This window comes from Acanthochromis polyacanthus, chromosome 7 (assembly GCF_021347895.1).
Source record: "Acanthochromis polyacanthus isolate Apoly-LR-REF ecotype Palm Island chromosome 7, KAUST_Apoly_ChrSc, whole genome shotgun sequence".
NCBI classification, from domain to species: domain Eukaryota; kingdom Metazoa; phylum Chordata; class Actinopteri; family Pomacentridae; genus Acanthochromis; species Acanthochromis polyacanthus.
In genome coordinates, this window is record NC_067119.1 from 21,783,125 (window position 1) to 21,799,521 (window position 16,397).

General features: G+C 42.4%; 1 protein-coding gene across 1 annotated transcript; it reads right to left on the reverse strand.

The window, feature by feature from the left end:
* Positions 1 to 682: 682 nt before the first annotated feature.
* On the reverse strand, positions 683 to 15,505 carry cmya5 (cardiomyopathy associated 5). Its single transcript, XM_051950996.1, has 14 exons — positions 15,057 to 15,505; positions 13,516 to 14,152; positions 10,217 to 13,402; positions 6,477 to 6,572; positions 6,119 to 6,337; positions 5,992 to 6,014; positions 4,534 to 4,658; positions 4,301 to 4,435; positions 3,907 to 4,053; positions 3,234 to 3,381; positions 2,848 to 2,981; positions 2,617 to 2,734; positions 2,354 to 2,530; positions 683 to 1,735 (listed from the first exon to the last, which is right to left on the reverse strand). Exons 1-14 carry the CDS (start codon positions 15,170 to 15,172, stop codon positions 1,483 to 1,485), a joined length of 5,514 nt encoding a protein of 1,837 aa, XP_051806956.1. The 5' UTR covers positions 15,173 to 15,505; the 3' UTR covers positions 683 to 1,482.
* Between the last annotated feature and the right edge of the window lie 892 nt (positions 15,506 to 16,397).

Genomic DNA, 16,397 nt, shown 5'->3' on the forward strand with positions numbered 1-16,397 from the left:
CTTAGAGTTTTCCTTGAGGCTCTAGCTGAGCAGCTCAACACATTACATGCAGGCCAGCAGCTGTTCCCTGATGGGTGACGTGCATGCTGTCCACTCCTTCCTCACTCTCCCTCCTCTTTCTTTTTCCTCAGAGATGAGAAAAGGTGTGAGCAGTGGGAGGAAAAAGGTGTGAGTGGAAAATAGTGACGCAGTGAACGGCATGTCCTCGGGGAAACCGTGTAGCTCGGACGATGGATCGTGAACTTATGTTAACTGAGAATCACATGAAGGGATTTGGAAATCCAAATGTGTGATAATTAGAGTTGTTGGGATTAGTACCAGAAATATGATAGATTTTGGCCCGTGGTCCTGTATAATTGCAATGGAAGATAATTCCTATGCATTTTAGTTTGTGTATTTTTAGATTTACTGTAATAGAGATGACAGATTGGAGTACATGCAGTGGAAAACATCAACAAAAAGTGTTTATCGCACTGGTTCTGTTTCAGATTAGAGTCAGATCAGACAACAATGTGTATCTCTATTCTGGTGATCTACAGAAATATTCTTTGAGAAAGCAGAGAATAATAACACTTTTGGAACCTCCTGAGCCAGTACGACACCTAATAGAGTGCTGAGGCCCTCTGGTGGTGGATGTCTGTTAGAGGGCGAAGGAGTCAAATCAGACACATCAGTCCAGTGGTGCAAATAGAAAAATAATCATGTTCTTTCAGCTCAGACAAGAAAATCAGTTTACAAGACAAGGAAAGAAAAACAAGTGATCTGCATTTGCCATCAGTAGCATATAACAAAACAGAAAACGGGTCATATCTGTTCAAAAAGATTATTTACACAAAACAGGACTATTCACATTATGAAACACAGCTGGAAAAGTGCTACAGTATTTTTGAAAATAGGAACTCACAAGACTTGAATTATTATTAAGTGAGTAATTATACAGCAAATGTTTGACTTCAATATGTTTTTCAAACCTTTACTAACTGTTTGAAGAAGTAGGAGAAAAGAGGGGAAAAAACAACTTTTACAAAACAGTATAAAACGTCACATCGCCATACTTTATGGTCAAAATTACAAAATGATCCACGACATTTCACTTCTCCTTTGACGAAACAAAATCCAAAAAACTCACCTATGAAATACTTCAGTTCACTCAATTCCAGTCCACTTATATTTCACACAGTCATTCATTTTTAGCTTCACTATTTTTGATATTTACAGGAGTTTTTCCTTTTCTGTTTCCAAAAATGGAGGGAAATTTAACTTGTGTTTATGTGAAGGAAATCTAGTTGTATACTGACAAAGTTCCTTTTTCTAAAAACACGCAAACCCACGAATGACTCGGCTCAGACAATTACAACCCAGTCATGCTGTTAGTATTTTTCTGCAGTAGTGGTCATTTTAATCATTAGAAAGTAAGATCATTTAAACCCACAAATGTCCAACATGAACTGTAAACTATCCAGTCAGCGAGGGATGTTAGAGCTAGCTGTCCTTGGTGAACTCCGGCACCTCCAGCACCATCCCGACCTCCAGGCTCCCCGGTAACTCCAGGGCCAGAGCCGGGTGGCACGGCTGGGTGAAGCGCTGTCTGAAGGTGCCCAACAACTGACCGTTTTGGGCGTCGTAGAAGGATAGTTGGCCAAGCTGGTAATCCAGAAGAGTGCCCACTCGCTCAGGCATCTCGATCACAAACACACTGGACTGGATGTGATTGTGGAGCAACTGATACCTGCAACTGGAAGGCAAAGAGAAAAACAGTTGAAGTTTTAACCCTCCGGCTGTCCTTATTTACAGGCACCAAAAAATATCGTTTCCTTGTCCAAAAAAAAATCCAAAAATTCACCAGAAAAATTCACCAATTTTCTGAACATTTGCAAAACATTCAAGGAGAAAATTCCAATAATTCCTTAAAAGTTTTATTTTTAAAAAAATCCCCCAAATTTGGCAAGAAAATTCTTGTAAATATTTTTAATAAATAAGTAAAAATCTTCCAAAAAAATCCTAAAAATATCTAAAGTGATTACATATATGTCAGTAAAACTTCTGGTATTTTCTTTACAAACATCCACATAAAAATCAATCAAAATCCAGCGAATTTTGCTGGATTTTGATTGATTTTTTTATGTGAATGTTCTTAAACATTTTTAACTCTTCCTTTTTTCCACCAAAAAATATTCAAAAATTTCCCAAAGATGTTGAAAATGTAGACATCAGAAGTTTCACTGTGAAAAATGTTTTTTTTCTGCATTTCAAACTTTAAAACGATTCAATTTTCACCCATAGGACCACACGAGGGTTAAAACAATGAGAGCAAGCATTGTAAAAAGAAATGATTTAAAATTCTGTATCATACCCTGATGGTGTGGGAATACACTGCAAACTCCATGACTGGCTGTTTTCCCCCAATGGGCTGTTTGTATTGGCTGTGCTGTATGATACCCCAAGCCTGTAAGCAGCGCTTCCTGACACAATGGTCTCCCAGTAGTAGAGCCCTTGTGCTGGCAGCAGCTCCCCCAGGATGGATGGACACCTAGAAGACACACAAACTCTGTTTGAAACTACATAAAATGTGATCTACCAGGATCTGAAGGAGTCTGGTGAGAGGGTTAAACTCACTGTTTGTCTGAGGATTTGATAGTTTTGTGTGCTTCCTGGGTGTAGTGCACGGTGGTCCGGTTCTCTGACAGCTCCAGAGCCGGGTGAGCCGACGCTTTCAACAGGTGGAACCTTGTCCCTGAAAACAGCAACAAGTGAAAGAAAAACATGAAAACCCAAGCATGAAAGCAGGAGTTCTGTTTTGTACTCACATGTGGAGCTACAAAGATTGTTGAAGTGTGCGTTTCTTACCTTTGGTGGAAATGAGAGCAGCCTCGCTCTGTTCGCTGGCACCGGCCTCATTCACAGCTTTGATGTAGAACAGGTAATTCTCATTGGGCTGCAGGAGAACCTTCTGTTCACACACTGTGATACCTGAGATGGATCTAGAAGTGTGTCACACAGCCACACGCATAAATTACTGGAATGAAGCTTTACACACTAAAATGGGTCAGTGTGTAAAAATATTTTGCGGTAGATTGTCATCCATTGTTTGAAGAGGTTTAAATCATGTGTTCAGTTCATTAGCAGTTTGTGGTAAACTGGCCTACTTGCTATGATCAGTGTCTGAGGTACCAGACATCGTTAAATCAATGGACACTTCTTTCATTCCCTGTCTGTTTGAGTCAAACACCCACCTGAGACCTTCTCCCTCCAGTTCGTACTGTCGACAGTACTCCAAAGTGTAACTCTGTCCGGCAGTCTGTTTCGCTGAGCTCCATCTCAGTGTGGCTGAATCCCACATGACAGTGCAGCGCTCTGTGTCGATCACTGGCACTGAAGGAGCTGCAAGAAACACAACAATAGTCTGGAATGCATCTTTGAAGTGCAATTGCTCACTGCTTCTTCACTCAACTCGAGACAGTCAAACTGCTGTCCAGAGAAACATAGTTGTTGTTGTTGTTGTAGTTGTCATCATAATGCAACAGACCAGAACTCACCATTTACCACTATTCTAATCTATCTAAACCAGAGTTTTTTTCTGCACAGAGGAGTATTTTGTGAGGATTTAGTCAGCAACATATTGAAAAGAACTGAGAATAAATATAACTATTACATTTGTTTACCAGTTTTCTCAAGCGTAACACACATTTTTGTTCATTAAATGGTCATAAATGGTAGCAAAAACACATCGATTTCTGTCAGGTAAGGCAACAGACTCACTGCCTTTACCATATGTGGACTGATCATGCTTACTGTTGAACGCAGACATTTTGAGCCAAAAAATATCCAAGGTCTAAACTCATGACAGCATGACGAGAGAAATACAAATTTCAGTTTTGTTGTGGTGTTGTTGGTGTGTGGACTGACCGGTTCTGAAGATGAGTCTCTCGCTGGGCAGAGAGCAGCCTGTATAGTTGACAGCCATCACCCACACCTTGTACATCTTGTCAGGCTCCAGTTCCTCCAGGACGCAGTAACTCTCCTTCACTGTCACGCGGTACTCCTCCGACACAGCTGTTGACGGTTGAATTTAGATATGCAGCACCTCACATAAAACACTTGAAACAAAATCTAAAACTACATCCACTGGAAGACGATATGCCCATTGAAGACACATGATAAACTGACTGCTGAATGCAGATTGTAGTTTTCAGTTGAGCATCATTACTCTTTTATCATGGTCCAGAACTAAAGTCTGATAATAAAAGCAGAGTTTTTGCAGCCATGTTTCAGTCCCAACAGCATCTAGGAAAGTATTCACCTCCTTGTGGATCCTCCATGCAGTAGACCTGGAAGCAGTCTATGATATCTCCAGGATTGACGTTCCAGTAAACAGTGACACTGGTGCTGGTGGCTGATCCCGGCTCCTGGGCCTGCAGGGTGGGTCTCTGAGGCACTGGGGCAAACACACCAGCAGGATTTGCATGTGCCACATATGCACATCACGTCTAGTAGATATATATATCCAGACTTATGTATGTTCATAGCACCTACCTGGGATTCCTTTGCGCTGTGCGAGGTTCGAGCTTGAAGTATTGGCCTTGGCGTAGTCCTCGAACACCAGCAGTCCTTTGGGGCCCAGCTCCAGTGACAAGGCTGCATCCAGAGCTGCTTTGAGTCTGACCGTACAACCACAACACTTAGCTTCTGGCCACAACCACAAATCAGTGATAAAACCCCTCTTTGCTTTACGTTGTGCTTGGTAAGTAGAATGTTAAAGGAAATCCACCCTTACGGTTTAATATTAAGCGCACTGGTACACTCCATAGACCATACAGTGATTTACCACAACATTAAAACCAGAAGAAGACATGTTGTCACACTGCCAGGAAAACTCTGATTGTGGCATTCATACTAATGTTACTTTGACACACAGCACCTACCAAAGCATTGTTTCAGACCAAAAACACACAGCCCTATGGCAACAGCACTCCCAATACCAAACAGCAAAAACGTCTCAGAGATGACTCGAGAAACACGACCAAGAGCCAAAGTGGTTGACTCTGCCTCCAAACTACTCAAATTCGAATTCCATCAAGCATCTATGAGATGCGGGTTAGCACGTTCGCCTTGCAGCGAGAAGATCCCTGGTTCGTGTCCCAGCTTTCCGGGGATCTTTCTGCATGGAGTTTGCATGTTCTCCCTGTGCATGCGTGGGTTTCCTCCGGGTACTCCAGCTTCCTCCCACAGTTCAAAAACATGCTGAGGTTAATTGATTCTTCTAAATTGCCCGTAGGTGTGAATGCGAGTGTGATTGTTCGTCTGTATATGTAGCCCTGAGACAGACTGGCGACCTGTCCAGGGTGTCCCCTGCCTTCAGCCCAAGTCACCTGGGACAGGCTCCAGCCCCCCATGACCGTAATGAAGATCAAGCGGTTTATAGATAATGGATGGATGGATCTATGAGATGCAGCGGGACAAGCTTTATCTATGGAGGCCTCAACCTGCAACCCACAGGACCCAAAGGACCAACATCCTGGTGACAGACACACCACCAGACACCCTCAGAGGTTCTGTGTCCATGTTTCAAAAGGTCAGAGCTGTTTTAGTGGCACAAGGAAGATCTGCACAGTATTAGGCAGGGCTTTTTATATTGTGGCCAATCTGTGTCATTCTGCAGGTCAAGCAGCATGCTGCACTGGTTATCACCAACATGTACACTTCCAGTCCAAAGTTTGGACACACCTCATTCAGTGCTTTTTATTTATCTGTATTATTTTCTTTATTGTAGATTAATACTAAAGAATAACACTGCTTTCTCTACAACATAATTCAATATGTACTCTTTCATAGTTTTGATGTCTTCAGTATTAATATCCAATGTATAAAGTAATTAAATACAAACCACTGAATGAGAAGATGTGTCCAAACTTTTGATTGGTAGTGTATTTTATGTAGTTCAGTGTTACAAAATCACACTATCCAGCACCGCTTTCACTGCAAACATGTTACCTTTCATGGATGTCTTCAGGTGACTAGGGGAAGAGCAGATTGAAGAAGGATTTATCAGAAATTTGACACAAACCCTGATCACCAATCACTGGCCAATGACCTCTGATCAGTAAGCTTCAGGACTCACCCGTGCGTCAGTCTCAGCCTCTCTGGCCGTGGTCTCCAGAGTAGCCTTGGCGGAGTCGATGCTCTCCTGGAAGGAGACGATCTGGTCATAGAGCTGTTCCAACTTGGTCTTCTTCTCCTCCTCCATGCTGACGGACATGTTGTTGTACTGCTCCATCACCAGCGCCATCATCTCCTCGTTCTGTGCCTGCATCGCTGCCTCGCTCTCCACACACTGGTCCTGAGTGAGAGGAAAGTGACCGCCAAGAGAGAGATTACAGTTCACAGCATTTCTAAAGTAAAGTGATGTCCCACTGAAATGTCAGGCTCCATTATGTGCTGACAGCGTTACAAGTGTGGACCAAAGAATAAAGCTTTACCTCCACAGAGTTGTAGGCCAGCTCCAGCTCAGACACCAAGTCCTCGATGTTCTCTGATCTCTCCTGAAGCTCTGAGATCCAACCACTCAGCTTCTCCTATCACACAAGCATTTGCAAGTAAACTATCAATTGTACAACAACTAACTATAATGTACAGCTGCAATTAACCAAAAGATCATCATTTCAGTTTTGTAGGTATGATGTTAAAGCTGCACCAAATGTAATCTCACACTCATATACAGTACAGTTTTCTAACGATGCTAACTCATAAAATACAAAAGTACAGACATTTTTAACTAACTGACAGAACATAATGCAGTGGTGGTTTTCTGTCCTGCTGCATCCAGTGTTTCACTTTCTTAAAGGCTTGTGTATTATCTCACAAGAGTGAATTCTTTCTTCACTTTAGAAAGCTTTTCCAACATTCCCTCACTTCCCACAGCTCATTTAGTCTACAGTCCGTCTAACTTTCTAACTCTGTCTCTATGAATTGAGCTCTTTACCTACTTCAAAGGTTTTATTATTCTCTCCCACCAGTTGTTATCACTCAGATGCAGATTGTAACATTTTTTGTCTGTACTTGAATATGCAAATGTCATGTACCTACATGTTGCTACTCATTTCCTCAAGCCCCTTGATGCTGTGTATTGTTGTAGTTTTCAGATTTATCACAGGTAATAGTTTCAGGATGATCCTTTATGAGATGGTAGGGAACAGCACTGTCTTTATAAAGACACAAATCTATCCAAAATATCATCATCTCTTCTTAGCCTTAGGCTTCTTAGTTTTTTGTGATTAAATAAAGTTATCTATGCCCCTCTGATTGATAAGACGGGTTCATCTTTAGGGAAAAATGTTGCCTACTGCAGCTTTAAGGACACCCATCAGTGAAGATATTCCAGGAAGCAGAAGAGTGGCAATCCCCTGTCAGCACCCGAACACGGGCTGCTCACATTTAACTAGGTCATGCTGTAGTCATTGATAGCTCCCTGTTCGGCCCTTCTGAGGCCGACCGCCTCTCTGCTAAGAGTCAGAACAGGTGTGTTCGTGCTTGAGTGTGAGAGGAAGAATGTATGAGCAGACTTGCACACATCCCTGAGCCAATTTCACAAAGATAGACTCCCAGATCTCTCCATTAGTCAGACTTTAGTAAGATGTCTAAATCCATCTGTAAGTAAATGAAGACTTCTTTCAAACTAAAAACATGGCTGGGTGAACAACCACACTGAGCTGCTCGGTTCTCTTCACTCCAGCAGAAAAATGCATGTGTCTTTGAGGTATTTACCAGTTAGAAGGATATTTCACTGGGACAATCCTGTAAAGAATGTAACAGCACAAAAAGAAAAAACAAACTGCAGCAATTGCCAAACTGTAGCTACTGTGGTCTTGACAAATTCTTTCCCATGTCATTGCTGGCTCCACAATATTATCAGGAAACCACAAATTATGAGTCCTTATTGTCATTTTGTGCCAGTGTTACCATGGAAACATGGTTAGTTCTGAGAGGGTAACTTTTTAAAGTTGTCTTCATTTTTGTGAAACTGTTGAACTTACATAGGACTAATCTAAAATGAAACATATTGAATCTAAGTAAATAGTAATAGTAAATAGTAATTAAATTTAACAGCTATGACACAATAAAATTAATTAGTTAAAGCCTACGTAATGCATTACACAACTAGTTACACAGAATATAGGACATGTTTGTACCAATACTAACTGCATTGTCCCCAGCAGTATTCAGTTCAATTCAGTTCAATTTAATTCAATTTATGTAGCGCCAATTCTCAGCATGTATCATCTCAAGCCATTTCACATTTTATGTGGAAAATTTTCTAAATTTACACTGAGAAACTTTGATCTTGTAAAATGTTAAAATATGGTTGCAAATGCTGCATCTCTCTAGATAGAGATCAGGGAGTATTGCAAAGCTCATGTAACATTTTTCCAGATTTCTATAAGTTTTTCAAACACAAACCTCAAACTTCCCCCATTTGGGACATTACAATAGACTACTAATTATTGTAAATATTCAGTATGACAAATTAAACATTATTTATTTTGGGATGTTCAGCTCTATCTGAAAAATTAAGGTCATACACAGGTGACAATATTGATTATATTGCAATGTCAAAGTTGTTATGATTAACAAATAAGTGGAGTAAGGTGAATCTACTAATGTATTTTAATTTCTGAACCATGCACTTAAATATATTTAGATGGGTTATATTTGGCTTTTCTTTCTTTCTTTCTTTCTTTTTTTTTTTACAATGTAGGAGCAACTATTATACAGTTCCAACACAACCAATCTAAAATGACTTTGTGAAACTGTCCTCATGTGTGAGGAGGTGAGGGAGTGCAGTGTACATTCTAGCTCAGAGAACTAGACAGGAAACTGTTTTTCTAAGTTGTTTTGGTGAACTTGTCAGGATCCGTTGTCCCCTCTGTGGAACATCTGAGTTTCCAGCACTTCTTTGTGCTGAAGTCAGAGTGGCACCATAGCTTTCATCTTATTTACAGTCCAGCTGTCATTGTTTCCCATAAATACAGCATCACACACACACAGGACCTGGTTCAAATATCATCTGGAAATTACATTCGATCTGTCTCAGTTTATTTCATCTTTTCATTGATTTGGATGCCAGATAATTTAACGTGATTCTTTCTCAAATGCACCTTGAAATATTTCACTTCACACACACTTCATCATTGTCTGAGACCTGAATATTGTCCCTCTCTCATGAATGAGGTGTCTTGTAGCAAAGTGTCCTCATTGCTCTAAAGAAAGTTAAAAACATGGAAGAATGGTCTTCAGTGAACTGCAGGAAAAATCTGAATGATTTTTGAGAGTATTGGAAGGCGCTACAACATTACCATTATTTTTTTAATAGTAAAAAAGCAGATGTGTGACCCTGTGGTGACCCAGAGGGACAGCGAGTGAGAACTGCGTGTGTGAACAGATCGCATATCAGTCTCTGCTTGATGATGTCACACTGGACCTTTCCACCGATCAAAGCAGAGCATTGCATCATAACAATTCAATGTGCTGCTGCCTGCCAGCTGCCTGACAGCCTGCAACCTGCCAGCGTGAATGGAAAAGCTATAGCTGCCTAATTTAAGAGCACTTCATTACACGATGACCCCAAATAATGCCAGTAAAATGTGCGGCCATCACAAACGTGTGTAGAAATAAAGCTGGTGAGGTGTGTGATGATGATGCAGCGTGTCGTCGTTCATGAGAACCGTTGTTTCAGCAGCAGCTCGCTAAAATGATCAAACATCTGGGAGACACTGTGAAATTTCTAGACTCACGGAGGAAAGGAACAAAGAGATCTAAGGGGTCATGATTTAACCTCCTCCTTTAAGCGGTTGTGTTCCGTTTTGCAGACATTCAATTTTCATCATTTCTTATTACAGCTTCATTAAGCTGGAGGATGTACAACAGACAGAGACGTTTCCTGACTGCCCACATCTTTCAAACTGCGTATACCTCCTGCTCCTAATGCAGCTGGCTTCCTGTTAAGACTCATTGCTGACAAAATCAAGGTTATTTTTTAGACTTTAGAAAGCTCACATCAGAGTCTTGGAAAACTACAGAGGCCTGCTTCTCTCAACAAGCAAATTGATCTACCTGTGGAAAATGAGTGGCTCTTCAAAATCATCAGAAAACTCCCAATATGCTTTATACACCCTAAAACAAATGCATACTTACACACATATGTGCATCCATAGAGCATTACCTTGATTTCCTCGTAGGCTTTGTCCACAGCCGTCACCTCATGGCTGCGATGCTCTCCAGCCTCACAGTCCTCCTCTGACAGCAGACATCCACATGCGACACAGAACCAGTCCATCCCCTGCAACTCAGCAGCCAGTCGGGCCTGATTCTCCTCATCTGTGTCGATTATTTCATAGTCGGCCTCGATTAGCTCTTCCTCTGAGAACAGATCTTCCTTCTTGTCCTCCTCGAACTCCATCTCCATCTTCTCATCGTCTTGCTTTTCATCAGATTCAGGAATTAGCTCTCTCAGTGTTTCAGGTTCTGGTATCTCTTTTGATTCCTGCTCAGATATTACTTCATATTCCAGCTCATCTATAGGCACCTCTGGGGCCTCTGCAGCTGTCTCATCCTGCTCCATCTTTTGCTCTCGATCCTCACTGTGCTTTTCAGCATATGGAAGTATATCCATAATGCTTGTTTCTGGTTCATCTTCCATTTTGTGCATCTCAGGCTTTTGTTCCACATCTGCTTCCTCTGACTGGATGTCCTCTCCATGCAGCCCAGATAAATCCTCCAGGGGAGTAAAGCTCCTCAGTGAAGAAATGACAACTTTGTGTTCCTCTAGGTCCTGCTCCATCCTCTGCTCCTCTGTGTCAGCCTCTTCCATGGGTGCAGGTATTGAGTACTCCCTTTCCAAATCATTTTGGGGTATTTCTTCTTCTATCACAACGGCTTCTGGTTTGGTTTCCATTTCAGGTTCTATCTTTGTTTCTTCCAGTGGTGCTTGAAGTTCACATGTACTCTCGGGTTCAGGAAGAGCTGCTGTGTCTTCTGTAATCTCCTCCGACCATTTACTGATCTCTGTGTCCTCTCCATGCAGCCCAGATAAGTCCTCTAATGGAGTAAAGCTCCTCAGCGGAGAAAAGATAACTTTATCTTCCTCTAGGTCCTCCACCGTCTGCTCCTCTGTGTCAGCCTCCTCCACAGGTGCAGGTGGTGAGTACTCTGTGTCCACTTCATTTTGGGGTAATTCTTTTTCTATTACAACAGCTTCTGGTTTGGTTTCCATTTCAGGTTCTATCTTTGTTTCTTCCAGTGGTGCTTGAAGTTCACATGTACTCTCTGGTTCAGGAAGAGCTGCTGTGTCTTCTGTAATCTCCTCCGACCATTTACTGATCTCTATGTCCATCTCAACAGCTTGTCCTTTGGGGACGAGGACGATTAACTCATCACCTACATTCACTATCTCCTGAACAGGAGTTTTAGATTTGGTTTCTGTTATTGTCGTTTCGGGTTCACAGTCAGTCGTCTCTTGTTGCTGCTGTTCAGCTTCAAGGATTTCATCACGTTTCATATCTAAATCTGTCTTGACTTCTTCTGGCATCACAGGTTCAGCTACTTCACCAGAAATCTTTGTTTTAACCTCCAACTGCTGCTCAGCACGCTCAGATATAAATTTAGTCAACTTTTTCACAGCAGTTGGTTCCTTTGAAAGAGATTCAGATTCTTTTTCTTCTTCAGGGGCTGCTGTTGGAACATCTGTTGTCTCAACGATTGTGGCTTCCTGAAGATCGATCTGAACTTGGGTTTGAATCTCTTTTTCATTTACTGCTTTTTCAGTCACCTCCACTACTGTGCGGACTCCACAGTCACAGTCAGTGATCACCTCGACAGGTGCAACATCTTCAGGAGCAACTTCTGCTGCTTCAGGTTCCTCACGTGGTGATGTTTTAGCCGATGTCTCCATTTCACTGGAGGGTTCAGCTGAGGAGAGCATTTCCTGCCTCACTGTCTCGGGTTCTTTCACTTCAACTTCAGTTTTGGCTTCTTCTATTAGTTGCTTATCATCAGTCACCAGCTTGGTGTCAGTCACTGCACCCTTGAACGAACTCTGCTCAGTGGTTTCTGGTCGGATTTCAGGTTTAGTGACTACTGGAGGCTCCTCACTGCTCACAGGTTCTGTCACCCCTGTCTTGTCTATTGTCACTACGAGCACTTCAGACATTTTTTCTGCCAATTTTTGTGTCTCAAATGGCTGTTCAGTTTCAATACCACTTTGTTCACTTATTTTTTCCTCTGTTTCTTCTACTTTACTGTCCACATGGTGAGTTTCAGAAAGTGTTTTTTCTGTGCTAAGCTTAGAAGGCTCTTTCTGCTCCATTTTTACTTCATCTTTCACTTGTTGAGCCTCCATCTGTTCCTGCATTGGTTTCGATTCCTGAATTGGATCTTCTGCAGCTTCATCAGCAACTGTGGAGAGCTGTATGTCTTCCTTGTCTTTGTCTGTTTCTGTAATGATTTCCCTTTTCTCTTCAAACACTTCTGAGTGTAGACCTTCGCACTGATCTCCAACACAGACCTCCTGGATCTTTGCTTCCTTTGCTTCCTGAGTCTTCGGTTCCTCTGCTTCTGTCTTTTCCTTGTCATCTTCTTCAGCTACTCTTATTAGACATCCTGTCATGTCAAATTTACTCTGTGGCCACATCATCCTCCCTTCAATTTTGTCCTCCATTGTCTCTGCTTGAACATCCACTGTGGGAGTTTCATCTTTTAAAATGAACTTCTCTAGGTACCCGTCAGCATCCTCTGAATCTGACATACGCCTCCTGTAAGACTTCTCAGATGTCACGCTCTCTGCCTCAGAATGCTCCTCATCACTCCTCCTCCTCTCACCCATAGCATCCTCGTAAAGGTCTGAGTACATGAAGGACATGGCAGTGGGCTCCTCTAGCAGGATGGGGTCAATGATCTTAGGTGGTCCAGGGGAGATATAGATGGGAGTGAGAACGGTCTCTTCAGTTCCAAACAACACTGAACCACTCTCCATCGTTGATCTCTTGCTCTCTCGTCTTGTTCTTGTCCTCCCTTCCTCCCCTTCCTCCTTGTGCTGAGGGGGAGCTCCCTCTCCATAGAAGACCTCATCCAGATGTTCTCCAACTATCTCCACATCTGTCACAAATACAAAAGAGTCTTCGGATGCAGAGGGGCTGTCTGTGGCTGCCACCTTAGCAGGTTTTTGCTCCTCTGCTTGTGGTTTTGCTGCAGCCTTCTCTGCCTCCTCCTGCGGCTCTGGTGCTTGTTCTCCAGGAACCACCTCATCCAAAAGGGTGAACTTCTCAAAATAGTCTATGTCACTGGTGCTCTCTTTTTCTGTAGGGCTGGCCTCTGTGGCTGCTGATGGTTGAGAAGAATCTTGCTTTGAGGACTGTGGAGAGATTTCAATCAGCAAGTCAATTCAAAGAGGACATCAGAATATTTTAATCTGCAAAATTCAGATTAAAAATATGATCATAATCATGAGATTTGTCAGATGAATACCTCTTGTGTCTGCTCCTCCACCTGCAGGACGTGATTCTGTTGCTGTGTCCAGCCATTGTGGTTTCGGGACCTGATCTTTGGAGTCTGGTCCAGATAAGACAAATTGTCCTGCAGCTCGGTACTCTCCTCTTCATCCACGGTGGGAAGTTTGGAGGGAACTCTTATGTTGAGAATCTCATAACCCTCTGAAATCAAACTAAACAGCTGCTGATCTTTGCTTTTGATTTCCTCCAAGTCTGGTTCTGTTTTACTTTTCTCCTCCTTGACATTGGGAAGAGAAACCTCAGCCATCTCTGGTCTCTCCATTCCAAGAACTGAAGCCGATCTTGAACTTCCAGGTCGGCTCAGCCTGTCCCCCAGCCTGCTGCTACGTCCTCCAGATCTTGTCCTCCTGCGGACTATTTTCTCCTCGTCAAAGACAATGGTGATCTTTCCCGCTGTTCCAGAGCCCTCCATGCTGTAAGCTTCAGAAGTGGAGCTGGTCTCGGAGGCCCAGGGAGTAGAGCAGCGGCTAGAGGCTGTCTCCCAAACAATACCACTGTCCTCACTCTGGACCGTTACCATTGAGAACGATGGATCCACCATCAGGCACTGGAGTTTGGGCTTCACCGACTGGTCCTGGACAACTTCTCGCAGACTGAAGGAGAGAGGAATGGACGGAGTTAGAGGAAGGAGAGCAAGCTGTTTGCGTCGTTCATATGAAGGCAAACGACATGACTAAACAGTCTGACTGCAAGAGGAGATCCTTTTGGCACAGCTCACGGAAATATAATCAGAGAACAAACCAATGAATCAAATCAAAACATATTTGAGCAGCACGGATCCGCATTCACATTTTGCACCACAGAGGCAACGTAGCAAATCTGTGCTGAAAACACAGTAACACCGGTTAATCTGTTCACAAGATGTCTTCTTGAGAGGTGTGGATCTCCGGCATTAGACCAGGTGTGTGGTGTCAGGCTGCAAATGTGAGTGATGATCTGAAAAAAATAATGACTAAATGCGCTCTGAGCCGTCCTTTCGTCTATGAATACATCTCAGCTCCTGCAGGGTTACAGCAAGGTGACGTCCCAAAGCGTCATTCATGTAATATTAGAAAAGAGATGCCTGGTCTTCTCGGATGCATCCAACATATCAGTGTCTTCTACTATTTATGACATGACGGGAATAACTAGAAGACCCAGTTGAAAGTATGATAAATGAGATGTAAAATATGGGTTGGTGAATAATGTCAGGTGTTAGAACAGAGCTGCCTGCAGTGCCACACTGACACTTCCTTGTATCAACTGAAGAACAGCTGAGATTAATGGAGATTAAATGAGGTTGAAGGAGGATTGCTTTGTGAAACTTGAATATACCTGTCCATTCACACTCTTCAGACAGAGATAACACACAACCTGCTTTTCCCTTATTCAAGCAAATTATATTTGTGTTCAGAAGTCCACAACATAAAAAATGGTGCATCTCTCAACAGAAAAGAAACCACTTTACACAAAGATAGTCAGCCACAATTGAGGTTATTGAGCTTGTGAAAAGAGCACCTGTTCTGCAGCTCTTCCACTTCGTCTTCATCGTCCTGGCTGATGGCATCTGAAGTTTCACACTGAAACTCCTGCAGCTCTGTCATCTCTGTGTCCAGACTCTCACATTCCTCCATCTTGGTAATTTCCTCCAGATCTTCTCTTTTTACTTTCCAATGTTGTTTTTTGGTGTGTTTTAGAGCCCTCTTGATGTTTTCAGCCACTCGGAATTGGGAGTCGGTCTGCCTGTTTGTGTCATTCTAAGTTGGGAGCTGTCCATCTGACTCAGCGAGGGACTGAAATAGACTGAGTGGGGAACGAACAGAGGGGAGTGAAGACAGAGAGGGGCAAAGTGGTGAGATAGGGAAGGTTTTACTAGCTGTTGAGTTAAACACACTAACATCAGACTCTGGGAAGAATTGAGATTTTCTGAAAAAGATTGTTATTATGCTGCATCTTGGTGTGTATCTGTGGCTAACAGCTGGCTGAGGCAATGTGACTTTAAGTTCAAAATCCCCTTTGCTAAGTTAAATATAGACCATGAGCTGAAACAGTACCCCCGTCCCCCCCGCTGTTGGCAGCAACACTAAAGAGAGCAACACACACACACACACACACACACGACTTGTAAGTTATCCACCCCCCAGTAGAGCTGGCACTATGCACAAGTCATAAACTAGCTGTAATAAGGCGTCAAACCACAATACAAAAACTAGTTAACACACTGGCTGCCAGAGATGCTGCAGAAGACACTTGAACAAAAGATGCAGATATCCAGACGTCATCCTGAGCTGATTTTTTTTCAAGGTCTATGAATGTTGTATTGAATGACGTGAAGAACTGTGGTGATGAAACAGCATTACCTTGAGGAAACAGAATAACAACTGACTTACCAGATCTATGTGATGGTATTTGTGCCGATATGATCAACATCTGTAATGTCTGAAATGTTCCCGATTTATTGCCTTTCAACATTAAATCACTGTCAATATACAGAGTTATTCAAACAGAATGAACCGATTTCATTACACACTATTTTAAAAAGGAAAAGCTATAGAAAACTCCAGCCAAGTCACAAGTATTCTACTCACAATCAACTTTTATTTGATGTTTAAGGTCTTTGAATGACATCGAAAAACAGCAGCAATCAACTCAGTGGATCGTGACATGCTGATACGCGTCTGTGACTTCTAGAAACAACTGGTTGAACTTGTTGAATCAGGTGAATAACTCTAAAGACAGTGAATTCTTGCGCAGTCATTTGTTTTGCAGTTTATATTTCTAATTAACTGACATTTTCACTTCAACAGTTGCTTTATAGCTAAGTCTTGTCAATAAAAGCCACATTAAATTTTCAATGAT

Bases quoted from the DNA above. Each gene is read 5' to 3' on its own strand.
- cmya5 (XM_051950996.1), bottom strand. From the start codon at position 15,172: ATGGAGGAATGTGAGAGTCTGGACACAGAGATGACAGAGCTGCAGGAG. The intron at 14,153-15,056 runs GTGCTCTTTTCA...TCTCTCCTTCAG, and splicing joins GTGGAAGAGCTGCAGAACAG to TCTGCGAGAAGTTGTCCAGG. The intron at 4,054-4,300 runs GTGAATACTTTC...AACCGTCAACAG, and splicing joins CATGGAGGATCCACAAGGAG to CTGTGTCGGAGGAGTACCGC.